At 43.1% G+C, this 20,562-nt stretch overlaps 1 protein-coding gene across 1 annotated transcript in view; it reads right to left on the reverse strand.

Moving 5' to 3' along the window:
• Positions 1 to 1,388: 1,388 nt before the first annotated feature.
• LOC148316176 (uncharacterized) overlaps positions 1,389 to 20,562 on the reverse strand; it is a 31,694-nt gene continuing 12,520 nt past the window's right edge. The window contains exons 11-12 of the mRNA XM_088287044.1: positions 5,443 to 5,541; positions 1,389 to 1,626 (exon numbers count right to left, since the gene is read on the reverse strand). Of these exons, the coding sequence (XP_088143170.1) occupies positions 1,447 to 1,626; positions 5,443 to 5,541 (279 nt within the window). The 3' untranslated portion in view covers positions 1,389 to 1,446. The remainder of the gene's footprint in view (positions 1,627 to 5,442; positions 5,542 to 20,562) is intronic.

Raw genomic sequence — 20,562 nt, forward strand, 5'->3', positions numbered from 1 at the left:
ATTTTTTTTTTTAATTCTTCCAATTCTTCCTCTATTTACATATCCTTTGCTGCGGAGGTCATCAAGTTGGGGTGCACACCCCCCACACCGAGCCCCGGCACCACCATCCTGACGGGAGCGGCCACGCCCGTTGTCCTCGTCATCATTGGCGGCGCGGCAGCCGAGGTCACGCCGGGATTGGCCAGAGGTCCGATGGGGAGCGCCGGCGATCCCAGGGTGAGGTCCAAGCCCGCTGGAATGGGCACATAGAAGAAATTTCGAGGATAAAATCCTCCAGAGCGCCAGGGCGGCCGTTATTGCAGTATGCGTCCGCCTGGCAGCTCTCCTCCGCACGGCTAGAACACGGAAAACTCCGCAACAGAATTCCCGACCAGAGATCCGAATGTGAAATTAAGAACTTCAAACCTTTCCACCATGGCAGCCACGGCAATGAAGATGAGTTTTGAACAATTATCGTACTTTTGCCACAAAGTATTAACTTGTTTGAAGGACGAGCTAAACAATATACTTAAAACATTGATCGCCACATGATTAAACTCTACAGCGATCTAAAAAAAAAAAAAATGGGCAGATCCTCTCCCTTATCAGCGCATATGCAGCACTTCCTTGATCAGTGTACTGTTTGAAGCTCTCACCATCCGACTAGACGACACGAGCAGAAGAGCGGAGAGGGACGCCAAACGACGCCTTCATGGCACATTTCCACATTTATAGAGTGTAAAAAGGCATCCTGAAGCCTGGGAAGTCATTAATTTGATTGTCCAGTATTTCCCTTATGAGATAATGCCTCACATAGCAAATGTGTACAAACTGTAAAGAAAATAATTAGAATAAAAAAATGAATTGTCAAAAAAATAGCACACATTTAAGTGTCTTTAAAACATAAAAACGTGTTTGATTGATATAATCGGTTCATGTACTAAACATTAAAAATAAAATAATAACAGCATTTTTTCTGAATAGACTGTACAATTAACAATATTATTTATTTTATGAAATTACTATTATCATACATTATATTTTAAGACATTACAGATTATATTTTCATATATCAGGCTACATTATAGTATATTACAAATTAATTATAAATATACAATTAAATGAGAGTGAAGTCCAATAATTTATATAATCTGACATATTTTAGATACATATTTTATCTTTTTTTTTTTCACGTTCCGGCGGCACACGCCCTGCGTCCGCCTCAAGCTCTGGTCCCGGCGGAGCACGCCCTGCGTCCGCCCCAAGTTCACGTTCCGGCGGGGGGCACGCGCACGCGCACACGCACACGCACACGCAACGCCTCCCTCAAAACAAACCTTTGCAACACGTTTTCGAATCCCACCTCAGACAGAGCCCATTGAAAGTACCAAGCAAGGCAAAAAAGGATCTGCGTGTGCATGTTGCTTTAATAGGCGGGGCCCGGCCCCTCGGGTCCCCTGTTGGAGATCATCTCCAACGGCAAGGCCAACACGGTGGATGTCTTCTACTCCACCGGCAACCACCAGCAGCTGGTGTCCATCGAGGAGGCCTTCCCATGCTCTTGGGTCGCCGGGCGCTGTGGTCGCCGTTGGCTGAGTGCATGCGGTACAGGTCCACCATGTACCGTGGGACCACGGTCAGAAACGTCTGAAATAATATTCGTCAAGACCTTCAAGTCAATATTTAGATTAGATTTCTTGTAAATGGACTTTTTTCTCCTGGTAATATTTCTTTTAGGAATAGTGCTACTTTTATTCTTGTAATATTTCACTTTTTTCCTTGCTTGCAAAGTATGGTATTAAGATTTTTTTCCCCTTAATTAAGTTTGACTTTTCATGAAGGAAATACTGGACAATCAAATTAATGACTTTCCAGGCTTCAGGATGCCTTTCTATTAAAACTGCCTTTTAACTCGGCAACAACTTTGCAAGTTAAAACTGAACAGATCCAAGAAAAAAAAAAAACATTTATATAGCGTATTTTATGAACTATAGAGCGCCCTTAAAGATCAGAAAAAAAGGCATCATAATCATCAACAACATTTCATATTTAAAAATTATATTTACACATTTCACATGGCGAGGAACAATTGGAGGGCAAGTCTGGTGCCATTATTGTGATTATGTTGATGATTGGCCTCTCTGATCCAGCGCTGTTGTTTGTTCTCTTCGGTGGAATTCATTTTAAAAAACGTAATCGCTTGACAACACTAATTATTTTTAAACAAAATGGTATAATTGCTGCATTAATAAACATGTACTTCATGTTAAATTAAAATAAATAAAATCAAAATAAATGTGGAACATTAAGTGAGCAAAACCTTGCATCTAAACAATTACAATTACTGGAATTGTTTCTGTAAACTGTGAGTTATGGTACCACTTTTGTCCCGTAGTTCCCAATTGGATGGCGTGTGAGGTTCTAGCCAGAACTCTAAACTGTCCTTATCAGCGAGATTGAGTCCACCTCCGGGAAAGCACCCGGAGGTTGATGTACGGAGTGATGTCCGACTCCAGTGATGCTGAGTTCACTGAGTTCAAATATCTAACTGTGTTCCGAGATTACAAATTAAGCCTCGAGCTAACGCTCCAATTTTGACTGTTAATTGACAAATTTTAAAGCAACACAAATGAAATAGTAACCATTTATGCTTAAAATAAAAAATCCCAAAACTATAATAACGCAGATACCGAATTAAACCTCTATCGATTAGATTAAAGAGCTTGTAAAATACGAAATGGAAATATTTCGCAAATCATGTCGGTGCGGATGACCCTGCCCTTCTCCCGGTCCATGATGAGAAGACCTCCCATGCTTCCACCATCTATGGCGATGGGCTGTGTTTGCACACTCACGCACTTGAAGCCTGCTTCCAGAGGAAGGTTATAGTAGGGTGAGAGGGTTATTTTTTTTTGGGGGGGGGTGTAATAGGGGCTTCATTAGAATGACGCCTGGAGCTCATTAACACGGGGTCAAGTGAGGAGGGGAGACTGGAGGTGATGTGCTTGAGGACGTTAATCTACAGTCGAAATGGATGCCATAAATAATGGAGAACCATGTGATTTATCTCAGCCAATCAATAATGATAGAATGACGAAATCCAAATCCACACCCCTTGAACCAACCAGATGTGATCAAACAAACAGACCCATAAAACATGTACACGTCTGCAGACATGCACAACAAAAATAACAACGGCGTCTGTATGTTCAACTTTTAACAACCGGCACACGATGATATATATATACATATATATATATATATATATATATATATATATTTATTATATATATTGAGTCACCTTTCATAAATCATAAATCAATCAACCAACCAACGCGCCTTTTGCCCCACTTTCCATAAGTAAGAAGTACAATCTTTGCTTGAAAGCTGAACTGATCATCTCTCTGGCTGCTGGCGTCTCAATGTGTGGCTCGCCATTTCTTATGTGATTTGCGAGGTCTTTATTAGGCCTCAGCAGACCCCGAGACTTCATTGGCGGCCTTTCCGCCGACCTTTCCCAAAAAAAAAATCTGTTGATTTTTTTCCAATTTTTCACATCTCTTTATTAAGAAACATGACATTATTTCATATTAACAGGGGGGAAAATGCACAAATATCATTTCATTAGGATTCAGTTGGTGGTTGGCAATAAGTCAGTAGACAAAAATGTTGATCATCATTTTCCAAAGTAAAAATAAATGTTTTGTTTTGATTGAACACAAAGATAATCAGCCCGCTGAAAAACTGAAATGATGATCATTTGGACAATTTAAAATGAAAAAACAAAGGAATTCCGAGCTATAATATAGATTGTGTTGTTGCTACTGAACTCTCAAAATCCTAATCTTCGCACTGTTTATCAAATATGGCTCAATGTGCCCATTATAGAATAATAGGAGACATTAGGAGCACCTTCCTGTTAAGGGGGCTCTGTCTGAGGCGGGATTCGAACCCACGCCTCCTGGGGAGAATGCGACCTGAACGCACGACGGGCGCTGGAGGTATCTGGCTGCAATACAGTGGGGACTCGTATCTCCCCACTGGTCAAGCAAGCAACACTATTGGTGAAGCGTGCATTTGTACTTTACTGACTTTAACATTTAAAGGTCAATAATATTAAACATTACCACCGGGGGCAGCAGTTTGCCCAAGTGGAACTTATTAGAACACGATTGGCTGCGAGAGACAGGACCTCATTATAAATTAGCACTCAAACAAGTGTTCTCCACATGCACACTTCACGGTTGGATTTCCCCGCCAACCAATGAAAAAAAAAAAAAAAAACCTTCCTTTGGACCAACGATGTATCAGCTATTTATTTAGTTTGTTTTGCAGTGCATTTGCCCACTTTGCTAGTGTCAAATACTAGAGGTGGCATGCGGGGAGCGCCACAGTAGAAAAACTCACAATCGCATGCGTCAGACCCTGAGAACTGGGAGTAGTGTTTGTGTAAATTCGCACTTTGCTTGTCGAGCTTTGTCTTGCCAACGTGTAATTAAATCAAGCGGCTTTGCCCGTTATATTCATTGCTACATCTAGGAATATATATCCATTGTGAAGACAACACACTGAAAACTTCAACCTAAGCCTTCCGTGCTCCGCCTGAACGTGAACCTGGGACGGACGCACGGTACTGTTGATAAAATAATGGAAGTTAAAAGAATCCTTTACAATGCTGCAAAAAAAAAATGTTTGCAGTCCTCATTTTCGCAGACAATTATGTTTTAGGTTAATTTTTTACCTGACATGTTTCGGCGAGTCTTTCGCCTTCTTCAGAGTGTCGCATGATGGTGTCTTGAGACCCGTCTTTATCAGCTGATGTTCTTTTACTGCTCTGATTTTTTCATTTTTTTGACAGGTAAGTCACACCCTCCGTGGCCACTTAACTAAGGAGCTGAGACTGTCACATCGGCTGGATTCGCGATGACCTTGGTGGCAAAAGTTAGCTCGTCCATTTTCTTGGGAAGGTATCTAACATTTCCCGACCCGAGCGGGAGGTGGATTGCTTAAAAGCTTTTGGCTGTGTGTTTGGAAAATAAATTCTGTATGCATGTGTTGATGTTTTGAGAGCTCCTAACATAAACGAAACTTCATTAACAGCTAAACCAAACGTTTCCAATGTAAATTTCCACATTTATAGAGTGTGGGTCTGTGTGTGTGTAATAATGCAAAATCTTACCTTAACAAAGCTAAATTGATAAAAATAAAATATCATTTTGAGAACGACTATTGTGAATTTGGTGTGTGGAAAACATGGAATTGAGTGGAAAAATGTCCCCAGAGTTGGAAAACTTTGTTTTTTTGCCGATATTTTGTCGTTGGAATGATTTGAATTGGTGGACAAATGTGTAAGGAAAAAAATGGCATGATAAAAATAATTGCTACATACATAAACACCAATATGAATGATTTATTATTATTATTACTACATTCTTTTTTTGTGTTTGTTTAAATCACACCAACCTGAGTGAAGCGGCGTACGAGGCATGTCTTCCCGACTCCGGCGTTCCCGATCAGAACAATTTTGAACAGGTAGTCGTAATCCTCCATACTCATGCTCAACTAGAGAAACGCACAAAATGAAATTATCATCATTGAGTCTTCAAGAAGTCTCAGAGACAATTAAAAATATGTCACTACTGTATAATATAAACACAATTAATAATGTTACAAAATTAAAGTTATGAGTATTAATACTCACAGACATATATTGTTTATTTTCAGCAAAGAACAAGTGGACCGCCCGAGCTGGCCCACATGGTGTTTTCTGAAGCAGACTTCGCTGCAGAGGGTGCCCGGGACGCCCCACCTGCCCCATCCCCACCCCCGGCTGCTCCCACTTCTAATGAGCCTTCATCCTCTCTAGTGTCCTCGAGTGGGTGTCCTGACTGTTTTATCAGGATCGTTATCAGACTCCTGCAGAGCTTGCTGATGAGCTCATCATTTGAATCATGTTGGATTTGGGCACACCGGACGGCGTACCAGCAGGTAAAAGTCGGAGTAATTAAATAAATACAAAAAGAATGGCTGGGGAATAAAAAAATAATACGTTTTAATAATAATTTGTTTTTTTTTGTAAGGAAATTCCACTCCTAACTTCAGAAAATGCTGCTGGATATTGTCAGAGTTGTTTCTGCCCATATATCTGTGCCATCGTGGCCGTTAAGTGGCCCAGCGAGTCTTTTTTAAAATGCGACGAGACTTAAAAAGTCCAACCCGAACGTATTTTTTTAATACATGCAAGGCAATGAAAAGCTTTAACACACACACACACACCCCCGCACACACACACACAAACATTGCGATGTGAAACTTTTGCAGCAACGTGCACGCGCGCAGCATGTTAACGTGCACATTTGACGTGAATCTTCTCCGAGGACGAGTTAATCCGCCGTGAAACGCGCACTGGTCTCTGGAACAATAGTCACCCCCCCTCGGAGTCATTGAATAAGTCACATTACACTCTTTTGTCACGAGATAACTAATAAACATGCCCGCAATACCTTGGAACAATCGAAGCGCCTTGACGTCGAGCAGCCCGCTGTTGGAATTAAGACGCACGAATATACGCGCACCGAGGATGCAATTTTCAACTACTAGAGGATTGAGAGTGGGGGGGAAGAGGAGAAAAGTTAAGGAATTGCCCCGTTTGGGATAAGGGGAGGGAGTTAAAAAAAAAAAAAAAAGAAAGAAAAAGAAAAAGAGGGGGTTGGGGAAGGGGGGTGGGGGGTAACGGTCTACAGGACAAACCCACATTCCTCAAGAAGTCTCCTGGAGTTGTTCTAACAGGGGCCACACTCACAACAAATCTTCTTGGAACCGTTACTCAAAAGGTTTTCCTTTTGCTGACAAACAGGAGTAAGCAACGAACCCATGCCTCCTGGGGAGACTGCGACCTGAACAACATTCCGACTTAATTATCCATTTGACTGTTACAAACCCGGATGGCCGTTTTCCACCGCGACACCAATGAAAAGCATTGGTCTTTCTCCTCCCGCCGAATCCCGTGGCTCCTCCTGCGTTTCGACCACCGAGGCTTGCATCTTTGTTAGCATTAAGCGAAACTAATTTAAGCCTAAAATGTTTCAAAAACATTTTACGAAAATTTCCACACCCTAAATGTCACCCCCGGGCCGTAGTTTGCGACTTCTATTACCTAAGCTACTTAGAAATAATGCTGCATTAATCTAATTGACTTTCTAGAACATTGGCTGCGTCTACTGCTCATTGTGCTGTCCGACGTGCAAGGTATGTGCGCCGCGTCGACCACAACAGCTGCTTTCGCTGTACCTGAAGACATCTATATGTTTATATTCAGTTATACACCTTGCGCCAATCAATATCATTTTTTACATTTTGACGTACTGCACGGTGCCCTTTTAACGAATCTGATTGAAAATTGGCTAGAAAAGACTCAAGACCTTGGTAGAAAGGGTAAGATCGACATTGAAACAGGCAAGCGATTTTTGGAAGTGAGACCATTCAGCGGGATTGAGAACCAGCAAACAAAATGCCCCATGACAATTCTTGAAGCTGTGTCCGCCAAACAAGTTGACCCAATTCCAGCTCTGAGAGTGCTCCAAAGCCAGGCAGACAGTGGTGGCATAATTGATATCGCCACCGGCGCAAGGCTTCTTCTCCCTGAAGCATCTGAAAATGATTTAGTCTCTGAGGATATGATTTTAGAAATTGCCACTAACCAGATTCTGAAAGGTGGATTAGTTAATCCAGCAAATGGTCAGCAAGTGTTGAATTTTAGTGACGCAGTTGCTCTGCGGCTGATTTCTAGTGACATGGCTCAGAAAATCCAGGACAAATTGACTCTTTTGAGGTTGACTCTGCCGTTCATCCTCCGGACACATAATACCTGTCATGGATGCAAGAAAAATAGAGAGGCTACTAACATACTAACCATTTTAAAAATTTTTGTTTCCGAAATACTATATGACGGGGGCGGGGCTTCAAAGTTTTCACATAGCAGGTCAAAGTGGGCATTAAAATCATGATTGGTCTTCTCCGATTGTCGGCGCACTGTTTCATTCGTCCACACATGGACAACGAGCCGGGATACGGATGGTGGAAGGACCGCTCCGCCATCCTGGCGCCTGGTAATGCTCTCTTGACATAAACCCCCACCCCCAAAAAAGTTTTTCTCAAGACAGCGACGATATACTGTAAATGCATTGGTGTATATACACATGTAAGTGTGTATATTTTTATATATATATTATATATTATATTTTCTCTTAATGCCTTGCCAAGGTATTGGCTCAGGACTCTGTATCGGCAGATGCTTAAAATGAAAGCGGAGTTTACATCATATAAGTTCACATGTACATTGTTTTTCCTGTTGAAGCCGGCCCCATTTTGTGTTGTGAAAAATGCCAATGAATAAGTAAAATGTGATGTCACGCATGGGTGATGGTTCGGTCCCAAACATTGAATGAGAATTTAAGGTTCCAAAAAGGCCGGTACCCATTTTAAATGTCAGGTTTTAAAAGGTTCATGCCATTGCATCTCTTACCCACGCTGGCTTTGAGAAACTTGTTAATATTACATTAGCTTTCTTTTTTTTTAATTTAAAATTAAACAAGCAGCAAGGAACTTCCCCCAAGTGTTATTTATTGAGCATGATTGAGAAGATGCTAGGAAAGCCTGTGAACATCTACTTTCGCGCACACGGCCCGCGGGCCACATCCGGCCCGCCGGGTGGCACTGACTGGCCCGTATGACAGACCTGGGCATTGTTAAGGTGCGCAGTGCGTGGTCAAACAAGTTTTTCTGTCACATGCCAAAAGTAAGCGCTGGCCGAAACACCATCAGAATTGTGTACTCGTAGGCCCAGGTGACATTAGTAGGGGGCAAGGTTATTTGAATTACCGAAAGCGACTGAAATAACTAAAACTAAAATTGAACAAAAAATATTTTTAGCAAAGTTTTTTTTCCTATATTGGATTTCTCCCCTTTTCTCCAGATTATTTCCCCCATTTTCCTTCATTTCGTGCCTATCAGCGTTTTCGGTGTGAAAAACATAATACTGACAATAATAATAAAATAAAAAATAAAAAAACTTGCATAATATGAGCACCTTATTTAACTATTCAGTGTTAACATGAGCTCCGGAGCTTCCATTCGGTTAAACTTAGGGGCCGCTTGGCACCGCCCGTGCCCGGGGAAGGTGCTCCTCTACGGCTTAACTGCCACGCACGCCGGCCGGAGCTCTGGTATATACATATATATATATATATATATATACACATTTTGCAGGAACTTTTGTTGCCACGGAGAATAATCAGACTCTGCGGCACCGTAATAGCCCATGCCGCCTGGACTTCCTAGAGATGTTCTCACTGGGTTTAGCTGGGGTTAGGCGGCTCTGGAATGTATCGGCGAGTGTGAAAGGGCGCAACACCTGTTGGGGGCGCTATTTCAAACTTAGCCTGGTGGCAAGATGCTAGCAGTTTACGTCCAAGTCGCCCCATCCTATGTCATCAGCCAAGATGCCCTCATATATGCTCGGATGACTGTTTCGGCCATGAGGATGTCACAATACGAAATTCGTGATTTTTCGTGAAAAGTTGTGGGAGTGGCATTGCACTGTTCCCACATATAAATTCTCCCCCCCCCCCCCCCCCTCAGGCCTCATGAGACCTCTTACAGAGGGACACTGAGTTGCTTTCCAGAATTTGAGCAGATTCTTTATTTGATGCGTCATCCATCTGGAATCTTGAGTTCTGACAGGAGGTATTTAGAGCTATCAGGTCTCCCTTCTTCCCAAACTTTATTTGAGATTGACTTTACCATTGCCAAAGCATTATTGCATCCAGTCTGTAAAAATCTCCCCTCAGACATAAACAATAAGGACATACATATAGACAAACACAGGCGCTGAGAGTGGAAGCCGCTGGAGGACACCGAGACGCAACGCCTTAGACCGCTCCGCCATCCTGGCAACTGATATATTTATTATATATATTGTATTTTTTTTTAAGCGAACAAAGCAAACACAGTCAAGAGAGCATTACCAGCTGCCAGGATGGCAGAGCGGTCTAAGGCGTTGCGTTCAGGTCGCAGACACCCCAGGAGGCGTGCATTTATAGCCCAACGGCATTATCATTTTAAACACTTACCATAACCCAATTCATACATTATTTTGGTATAATTGTTATAACACACTTATATAAGACTCACACTGAGCAGGAAAAAGGTAACAGCTAAACCAAACAAAATAAAAGGTATTCATCAGTAAAAAATAATAATATGAAAGACAAGTTTCACCAAGTCAAGAAGACAGAGCTGAGTTTCCGAGGCGTGGGTTCGAATCCCACCTCAGACAGAGCCCATTGAAAGTACCAAGCAATAACAAAGCGAACACAGTCAAGAGAGCATTACCAGCTGCCAGGATGGCAGAGCGGTGTCATGAAACCGCCCTCCGGCGTGCCCTCGGCGGTCCCGCAAGCCCAATCCCACCTCAGACAGACAGATAGATAAATAGATAGATAGATATGATGCTGTTTGAGAAGTGTTTTCTTAAAACCATTCCATTTAAGATTAGATCCCACTCCCCAAAATAAAAACAAGTAATTTATTGTACAGCAATTAGCTCCACCTACCTAAACATGCCTCTTTGATTTTGTACTTTGTGACAACAAAAGCTCCGGCAACATGACTCAGATGATCCTATCTTCTCGAAGTTGTACACATTTGAGGATACTTCAGCCCTGAAGACATCTACCAACTTATTTTTCATCGTAGTAGTAGCGCCGAAGAAGAGCGTGGGCGAAGAGGACACTGGAGGTTTAAAAAGTTTAACGATCGCTTTTTGAGACGGATCTAGAGGTAACACAAATTGTTGAATAGTTTTAGTTATGTTCAGAGATGGGTAGAGCAGCCCAAAGCTGTACTCAAGTAAGAGTACTGTTACTTTGGAATATGACTGAAGAGAAGAGCTGACAATTCTGCTTGGCCAGTATCGAAAGATTAGTGAGCTTATGGCGCGCCCGATGATGTTTATTGATGACGCACGCGAGTAGCGAGAGCGCCGTGCTAGTGCTAGCGTCGGGAGGTGGAGAAGGCGGGGAGCACTGTGAGGATCGGGGACGACCCAGAACACGCTGAAGAAACTATCTTCCTTCTAGTGTTCTATTGTGTTTCTAGTGTGGAAAAAAAGAGCAGATAGCTAAAATAGGCTCCCAGCATGCCTGCGGAACTCTTTTGAAAAGCGACTTAGATAATGAATGGATGGATGACTTAATTGAAAAGCGAAAGCCTGAAGTCAAAGGTAGTGCTTGCGCATCAACTATAAAAAGACAAAGGTAATTTTCGCCGCCAAATCGTCACTAGAACCCAAATTTTTTCCTGCAGGAGCGGTCACACACTGCCGGGCCCGTGCCCGGGGAAGGTGCTCCTCTTCGGCTTACTGTGACGCGAGCATGCCCGCAGACTGACCGGTAATTATTAAAATCACTTTTTGTGTGCTTTCGTGTGTACAAGAGAGCGAAGGACTGAAAGACAGCGAGAGAGAGTGAGAGAGAGGTGGGGGAGGGACAGAATGTTGGCACATCGAGGTAATAACCTGGATTAGAAGTGTCAGGTCATTTCTGCCAGTGTTAAGGAAATCATAATAGAAATACCAATGAAATTATACATTGCAGAGTGGAACCTTTTCCCGATTGATTGGTAAGCGACGCTCAGACAGGCGTGGCCCCGGGAGGGACCCGTCAGACAAACACTGGGGCTAAAATGTTTTGTTTCCGAAATACGGAAAATACGTTATATATTCAGTGTCTATATATATATATATATATATATATATATATATATATATATATATATATATATATATATATATATATATACGTTTTAATAATAATTTGGTTTTTTTGTTATAACATGAATTTCACTCTCTCTCTCCCCGTAGTAAGACAAAGGTTTTACAGACGAGATTGGGAATCTTGAAAAGAATTATATTCATTCATTAACCTTTGCGCGCTCCATTTAACTGTTTTTTTTCCCTCTTCCAACATCAAACCACCCCCCCTCCCCAATCTGGTAGCGAGACGCTCCAGCGCCCCGTCGTGCCGCTCGGCGAAACTACAATGCTGAGTAACTGAGTATAGGACCTGTTTTGGTAGGCAGCCTAGTTTGGAAGCTTATTTCATGCTGCTGTCAATTATTTTGAAGGCTGAGGTAAAAAAAATATGAACCGGTGCTCAGCATGAGGGTGGAGGACGTGTAGGGGCCGAGCAACACAGTCTGGGGTCTGTTGGTCAGAAAGTCCTTAATCCAGATGCGTGTGAGGGCAGGGAGGCCGAGAGTGTCCAGTTTGGCGACGAGGATGTCTGGGATGATCGTGTTGAATGCCGAGCTGTAGTCCACAAAGAGCATCCTTGCATAGCTCCGCTGTTGTTCCAGGTGGCCCAGCACAACATGCAGAGCAGCCCGTTTTTGTGCATGTTTCCATTCTTGGACAGGCAAGTCAAAACTAAAATATTTGTTCACGTGCATACGGTTCAAATCGGACGTTTTTCCAATGTTTAGAAGAAGATAACAATGATTTGCATCGCAAATGGCGACATCTGTCGGTGAGTTGGTGACAGTGCGCCACATCCTGAAGCCTGGGCAGTCATTAATTCACCTCAAACAGAGCCCATTGAAAGTACCAAGCAAGAACAAAGCAAACACAGTAGAAAACACGCTACCCTTGCCAGTTCCAAGCAAAAGGTGGGTGGCGCTCACCCGTTCACTGCCGCACACCTGCAACAAGCGATGGCCGATGCCTTGGACGGTGCCTAATAAAGCTAAAATGACCCAAAATTGCGCATCCTTGCTGTGAGTTCTGCCAGGTTCACTCATACCAAATATAAATATATATATATATATATAAAACGTGTGTGTGTGTGTGTGTGTGTATATCGCTTGGCACCGCCCGTGCCCGGGGAAGGTGCTCTCAAGTGTACTCGCACGAGCAACTCTATCGAGACGGCTTGTTATTTGTCAATGACGCTTTAAAAAAAAAAATTTGAATAAAGGATGAATTTCGTATTGTGACATCCTCATGGCCGAAACAGTCATCCGAGCATATATGAGGGCGACCTTGTTGAGTTGCACATCCAGCTGGCCGGGCGCTCGCTACATCGCGCGTAATTTGATTGTCCAGTATTTCCTTCATGAGATATTGCAACACTTAGGACGGGCCACCCGCTAATCCTCTTTGTGTCGTGCCCACTCCAGTGGCCGCTACACGACGCACGAAAGGGCTGAATATGATTACATGAGTGTCACATGATGGTGTCTTGTGACCCGTCTTTATCAGCTGATGTTCCATGAGGGCGTGACTTACCTGTCATATCGGGTTCAATTTGTACCAAAAATGATGTTTTTAGATTAGTTTTTAAGAGCACTTATGATCGGCGGTTCGGACCGGAACCTTTATAAAATAGCCCCCCCAGGACCTGGAGCCCCTCGCCTCCGTTTCATTTTCTGCAATATATCCCAATCAGGCTCCAAAACTCCTATACGGGGAGAGAGAGAGTGAAATTCATGTTATAACAAAAAAACCAAATTATTATTAAAACGTATTATTTTTTTATTCCCCAGCCATTCTTTTTGTATTTATTTAATTACTCCGACTTTTACCTGCTGGTACGCCGTCCGGTGTGCCCTGTGACAGTTTCAAACCCACTTTGCGTCCAATTACCTAATTTTTGCACGTTGTGATGATGCAGTTGACCTGTCTGCGTTCTTTGTTCTTCGTTACTTTAATAAATGGAATTGCAGTTATTAGATTTGTGATCCGGACCGCGGTCCGCCATTTGGTGATGGATTACTGTTTCTAAGTGCTGCTGGGAAAGAAAAGACTTCACTTTAGACAGTTGCCTAAGATGAAAGAAGCTGGAATGAACAACAATGATTTGGACATTGTCTTTAAAAAACATACAAGTTGAAATGGCAACGCACAAGTGGAAAATGTGATAACTGATGGTCCTCTCGCACAATTTAGCTAAAAAAGAATAGAATAGAAATAGAAATCCCTTTATTGTCATTGTACTCAAGTGTGCAACGAGATTGGAGTCGCAGTCTCCCCAGGAGACGTGGGTTCGAATCCCACTTCAGACAGAGCCCATTGAAAGTACCAGCAAGAACAAAGCAAAGGGAAACCAGAACTACGACACCCCTGTCTTACATGGTGAGTCTGAAGTTCTATTGCACGTACTCCTGAAACTTTCTAGTTTTTTTTTTTTTTTTTTTAAATCTCCATGCCAGCAGAACTCAACTTTCCTTGAAGGTGACCCTCGTCACACCCATGAATATGTTATTTATTGTGTTTTGTATTTTTAGGGGGAGCTCAATTACAGGCCACATCAGCTTGGAGGAGGGCTGATTCGCAGACTGTTAAATAGCCGGGAAGCTCATTGCCATGAGTGGCAGGCATTGCCCTTCTCAGGTGGGAGAGTGAGAGGAATAATTGGGCCAGCTTGTGTATGTATGCGTGCGCGCGTGTGTATAAAGTGTGTAACATATATATATATATATATATATATTTTTTTTTTTTTTTTAACATTTTGTTAGAGCTGTTATAAAAGTTGGGTTTTTTAATGCTGAAAATGCATTTTCAGCTCGCACTGTACACATTTGCTATGTGAGGCATTATCTCATAAGGGAAATACTGGACAATCAAATTAATGACTTCCCAGGCTTCAGGATGCCTTTTTACACTCTATAAATGTGGAAATTTACATTGGAAACGTTTGGTTTAGCTGTTAATGAAGTTTCGTTTTTTTAGTGCTGAAAATTCATTGTCTGCTGGCGCTGTACACTTTTTCTAAGTGTTGCAATATCTCATGAAGGAAATACTGGACAATCAAATTAATGACTTTCCAGGCTTCAGGATGCCTTTCTACACTATATAAAGGTGGAAATGTACATTGGAAACGTTTGGTTTAGCTGTTATAAAAGTTTGGTTTTTTAGTGCTGTAAATGCATTTTCAGCTCGCGCCCGTGCCTGGGGAAGGTGCTCCTCTACGGCTTAACTGCCACGCACGCCGGCCGTACTGTGCAGCCTTTTTGTATCCCGTGTAGATGGCAAGTATTGAGCTGGCGTGTGATGTCACGAGTTGTGCATTACTCGATCCTTCAGTTCCTTCAGCTTGGTGGTGTGTCCCAGGATCCAGGATTCCAACTCTGGAGAACAACTGCACCAGGGAATGGAGTACAGCAGTAGCAGTGATCGTTGCTCTCGGCGTAATGAATATTTCACACACACAAAACAGACAGAAACATTCATGCGGAATTATGCGGCATTTGGCGACGTCTCCTATTAAAAATGGAACGTTCCTGGGTTTTCTAAATATCCAGTGGCTTTGTTTTGGGAAGCTCCTCAACGGAAATTGGATCATGAAAGCGTAGAGAGAAGACCGTGACAAAGAATGGCCCAATCGCAATAAACACTCTACACCATACGTTCCTCGTTGACGTGTACATGGGGTGTTGCAGAGCACAGGTTTAAGTGAAATATTTCATCCCTTACAACTGGACTCGCACTAATTGGTTGGTTCGACAGGCGACTCTGTAACTAATTAACGATCGTGTCCGGGGGAACGTGCTCTTCTTCGTCCACTCTTCTCTTCGCCCACGCTCTTCTTCGGCGATAAAAAAAATGTAACATAATAACTAAAATAACGCCACAAAAGCGAGTCAGCTCCGACGTCACTTCCGCCTATTTCCCGAGAAGCCGCTGCTGGAACAGCAGTGGGACGTTAACCAGGCCCGACCCTGCTTAGCTTCCGAGATCGGACGAGATCGGGCAGTCATTAATTTGATTGTCCAATATTTCCCAGATGTGATAGTGTAAGTTTAAAATAATTTCCCTACAGTTCCCACAAGGCTGTCTCTCAATGAAAGCTTAATGTACTGTTTTTTAGCTTGAGCTAAAATACTTCAAGACATCAGGCCTATACAATATAAGCATAAAAGTACCACAGAAATTTATACATCAAGATATGCCAAGCCGCAGTGGGTTCTATATATATATATATATATACATATATATGAAAATTCATTAACAGCTAAACTAAACGTTTCCAATGTAAATTTCCACCTTTATATAGTGTAAAAAGACATCCTGAAGCCTGGGCAGTCATTAATTTGATTGTCCAACAATGGTGCACTGCTTCCCTCTCCTGAGACGCCGGATGGTGGACCAGAATTTACTCAAAGCCGTCCTGAAGTCGTTTTCCATAACCTCACCGAACTCTATCTCATACACATAGCAAATCATGGATTGCGATCCCGACGCCGCACCTTTCGTAATCCCGTATATTCTCAGTCTCCCTCTCATATGTTTGTTGCTTCCAAAATTAAGAAAAATGGCATATCCGAGGATGAGCCTTCGATCTTGAAATAGTCAGTTTGGGGTAAATTCAGAACAGCCACTTCCAAGTGAATCACCATCACCTAATTCCCAAGCCGTCATAGCACCTTTCTGTTCGATGTAGACTTATGTTGGAAATGCCTTGATCAAAACAGCGTTTAGCGTCGTTAGCGTGTTTGTGAATAAGAGCGCGGCTGCTCAGGCGCCACATCAACACATTTCTCCCTCCTTGTTGAGGAGAACCTCCGGGATGGGCGTGGTGAGGCGCTATTTGAAGCGTTCTCCGGCCTTCTGGTCACACAGGTCACATGTCACTTCAAACCTGTGGAGAGAGCTGGAGGAGTGACAATGAGGACCAACACGAAACGCCATTATGCATATTGCAATCACGCATAAAGCATATGTTTCTATTGGCAACTGTTATTTTTGCTCCCTCATTCTGCCGGACTTAAAATACATTCGGCAAACAAGTCTAGAGGTGACAGGCTAAGGTGATGCCATGACACCCAAGGTCAGTTTGTTTATGCATGTTTAACACCTGATATATCTAAAAATGGAAGCCAGTTGTTCATTCATTTTGAAATGGAAAAGTGTTTTGCTTTTTTGTTGTTGTTTTTTTTTCAATGCATATAACCAGAGGGAGCGACGCGACCCACGTCGGCTCCGAAAAGAGGGTGTCTGTATGTATGGTGGCACTCAAATTTTTTTATGCTTTCATCACTTCCCCGTTCATGTCCAGCGCACTGATTCGCTAGCTAACAGCCAATCACAGGTCAATTGGAGAAAAGGCAAACGGGAATTTTGGGATCAAAGTTTCGTCGTATCGGCGGGAATCCGTCAGCTTAAGGATGGGGGCAAGAATACCTGAACAGCTGCGGCGGCTGTGCGCACGGGGCGGACGCGGGGAAGACGGCGGTGCAATTGGCAGACATGTCTATGCGCGTGGTACAATGGATTTCAATGCGTCAGAACAGACGGGATTAGAGACAGCTTCACCAAAAATAAAAAACCGGGGACGGACGGGGGGATTGGGGCACGCACTGGTCAGGGGGTGGGGGTTCTCTTTGTGACCCCCCCCCCCGGTGAGGCGGGAAGGGCGAGCCCCCCGCGCGGGGGGCTCTCGGTTCTGGTTCCAAGCGCGGCGGGGGTGCCCCGGCGCTGTTATGTACAAAAAAAACCACAATATTGCGATTTATTTTAAGGAAGCTTTTATTTTTAACTAGGAGTTTTTTTTACAGTATTGTGAGATTTTTTTATATAGCCAAACTCCCCACAATAGTTCGAGAATTATTGTATCGTGAGGTTCATATCATGATGGCAGAGCGAACATCAAATCCCTTTCAAGCATAGAAGCAAAGAAAACAAAAACCCAGAAAATGCATTTGCAGCACTAAAAAAACAAACTTTTATAACAGCTAAACCAAACGTTTCCAATGTACATTTCCACCTAGGGGCCGCTTGGAACCGCCCGTGCCCAGTGGAACTAAATTGATTTATCTGTTGCTCAAATTACTATGATAATTATTTGTATTTAATGTTTTATATATATATATATATATATATATATATAGTGTTATCGACGTCCCCCGAGCCCGGGCAAGGTTCGGGTGACGTGGCGCCACAGCAGACTGGCTGTCCATAGCAGGGCGGTCAATGAGGTCGGGGCAATTTTGCTTTATAAGCATCTGTTTTTTTTTTTAGTCTTTGAAAGTAACCTTCATAGCCAAGGCTTAAATTCCATATGAATCTAATTTATTAATTAACCAATCACGGGTCACCTGCACATGCTCCGCCGTGATTGGTTGTAACCTGAGTCCTCATCACGTGATGTCCTTTTCAGTCTGGAGCAAGTTCGTGGCAAAATGTGTTTTTAAAGGTGTTAATTGTAAATGAAAACTAATGCACTAATCAAATTCATTATAGACAAAATATGAACTCTGTCCTGCTGAAGAAGGGAAAATTAGTCAAGTATTCCTTTAAATTGGGATTTTTAGCGAACATTCTGTGTCACAAGGTTTAAAAGTGTGGTTTGATAGTTTATAGTGTCCATTAAAAAGATCATTATTTTTATTTGCCCAATTTAGAGTGGTGTGGTACTAGAGAGTGACACAACGAGACACTTTTTTGTCTTCATAGTGGAGCAAAGTTCAAATGATGCTGCAATTAACAGAACATAATAAAGTGGACCCCTGCTATTCATGGGGAATAGCCAAAACTCTCGCATAAATGATGATCTTTGAAACACATTGGAAAAAAACAATACAGACTCTGATAAAAATTCAATGTGCGTTTTCCATGAAAAATGGGGGGGAGATTGAAAGAAAGAAGAAAAAAAGTCCAACAAAATGGAATAAGGGATTCAAATTATCATGGGCGTCACTGCGTGTGGATGCAGGCATTCTGGGATTGTTCCTACCTTATCACCGCACGACGTAGTGTAACACAACGCCAACCTGACGGAACCGCGATGGTGCACACCTCGCCTCTCATAGCAAATGTGTACAGCGCGAGCTGAAAATGCATTTACATTGTGCGTGTGTGTTTTCAAAGCTCACGCCGTCTAACTGCTCCAGCGCGCGAATTTTGAAATACACTTTGACCGCGTATAAGTCAGTTGAGTTTAGACTTTGTTGCTTGGTATTTTCAATGGGCTCTGTCTGAGGTGGGATTCGAACCCACGCCTCCTGGGGAGACTGCGACCTGAACGCAACGCCGGGAGACGGCCTCCCGCGGGGTTACCCCCGGCGGCCGATTGGCAATCATGACCCGCCATCGGAGGGCCCCTGCCAGCCCCGGCCTCGCGCCGGGGTGTTCGGGTGGACGGTTCCTTCGGCCTGCGGGTCGACCTCTGAGCGTTGGCCGTACATAAAGTATAATAGACGTTGTCATATAAACTGCTTCATTTAAATGGATTTCTGTAATTCTACCATGAACTACTTTTGAGAGGTGGAAGGGGGAGGAGGAGGGAGGGCGTCCTGTGGGTCAGTCGGACCGAACCGGACGTGGCGTCGTCACTCACCTGCACGCGCCACCGGGGACTTGGCTCAGTTAGTGGAGGCCAGAGTTTAAAGTAAACTTGCATGCTTCAGAGGTCAGGTGAATTTTTGTTGCCGCAGAGCAGGGGCACCATTTCAACTAGTTTGCTATCAAAATGACGCCAACGTTACGCTAACCTCGGATTAATTGATGCTTAATTTATCGCATAGTCTGCTAAGGAAATTCAGACCAATCCCATCCTGAGGGAAATCTCCAAATGCACAAACAAGTAGACTGATGAGGCTAACCTCTGCGCGTACATCTTCCTTCTCTGCTTCTGGTAGTCCGTGTAGCCTCAAGTTCCAACGTCGCCCGTAGCTATCCAAGTCAACAACACGCGTCATGTATGTCAAGACAGCCTCCTCATTTTTGTCAAGACGTTTTCCTGAGGACTCTCAGGAAGTGCAGACGTTGGCCACTCGGCCCAACTTGTGTCCGCCCGCCAGTCACAGGGCTCCCTCGAGGCGGAGGCGGAATCGGAAAAATAATAATAATAATAATTTCTACAAAAACAATAGGGACTTCGGCTCCAGCACGCCACCCGCAAGCGCAGCGCTACAACATCACCACCCGATGAGACTGCCAAGTTTGGTGAGTTTTTGTGCAGACAGTAACAGATCTCCACATGTAGGAATTTTCCTTTGAGGAAATGTTCAGGACTGCAACGATGCAGGAGATTTTTTTTCATGGTCAAAAGACACACCCTGACACCATCGATACGACGACTTGAGCTCCTCGACGGCCGTGTAAATTAAATGTATTTTAGAACCCATTGTGGCCCGCCAATCAAAAAGTCTCTCATTTTGCCTTGCCCCATGCTCATGCCCCATGCTCAAGCTCACGGTCCCTAGCATTTTTTTAACTGTCACAGTAAGCATGTCCAATAATGTCATGTTATTAGGCCTTGAAATTATTATTGGGGCCCGAGCAGCGACCGGAAACACAATCTTGATTTATTTTTTTTTGTTTTACATTTTGTTTACCCTGGTCAACTATTTTAAAAAAATATACAATATATATAATAAATATATAAATATATATAACATTTATTTTCTTTCCACTGCGAGAGCGGCATCCAGAGGAATCAAAACTGCACAAGTGCTTCATGAAGCGTCATTTGCTCATCACTAGTTACAACCACAAGAGGTCTGCCTCATGCAATGAATTGAGGTGAC

This window comes from Idiotropiscis lumnitzeri, chromosome 22 (assembly GCF_059441095.1).
Source record: "Idiotropiscis lumnitzeri isolate Australia: NSW breed Sydney's pygmy pipehorse chromosome 22, RoL_Ilum_1.0, whole genome shotgun sequence".
NCBI classification, from domain to species: domain Eukaryota; kingdom Metazoa; phylum Chordata; class Actinopteri; order Syngnathiformes; family Syngnathidae; genus Idiotropiscis; species Idiotropiscis lumnitzeri.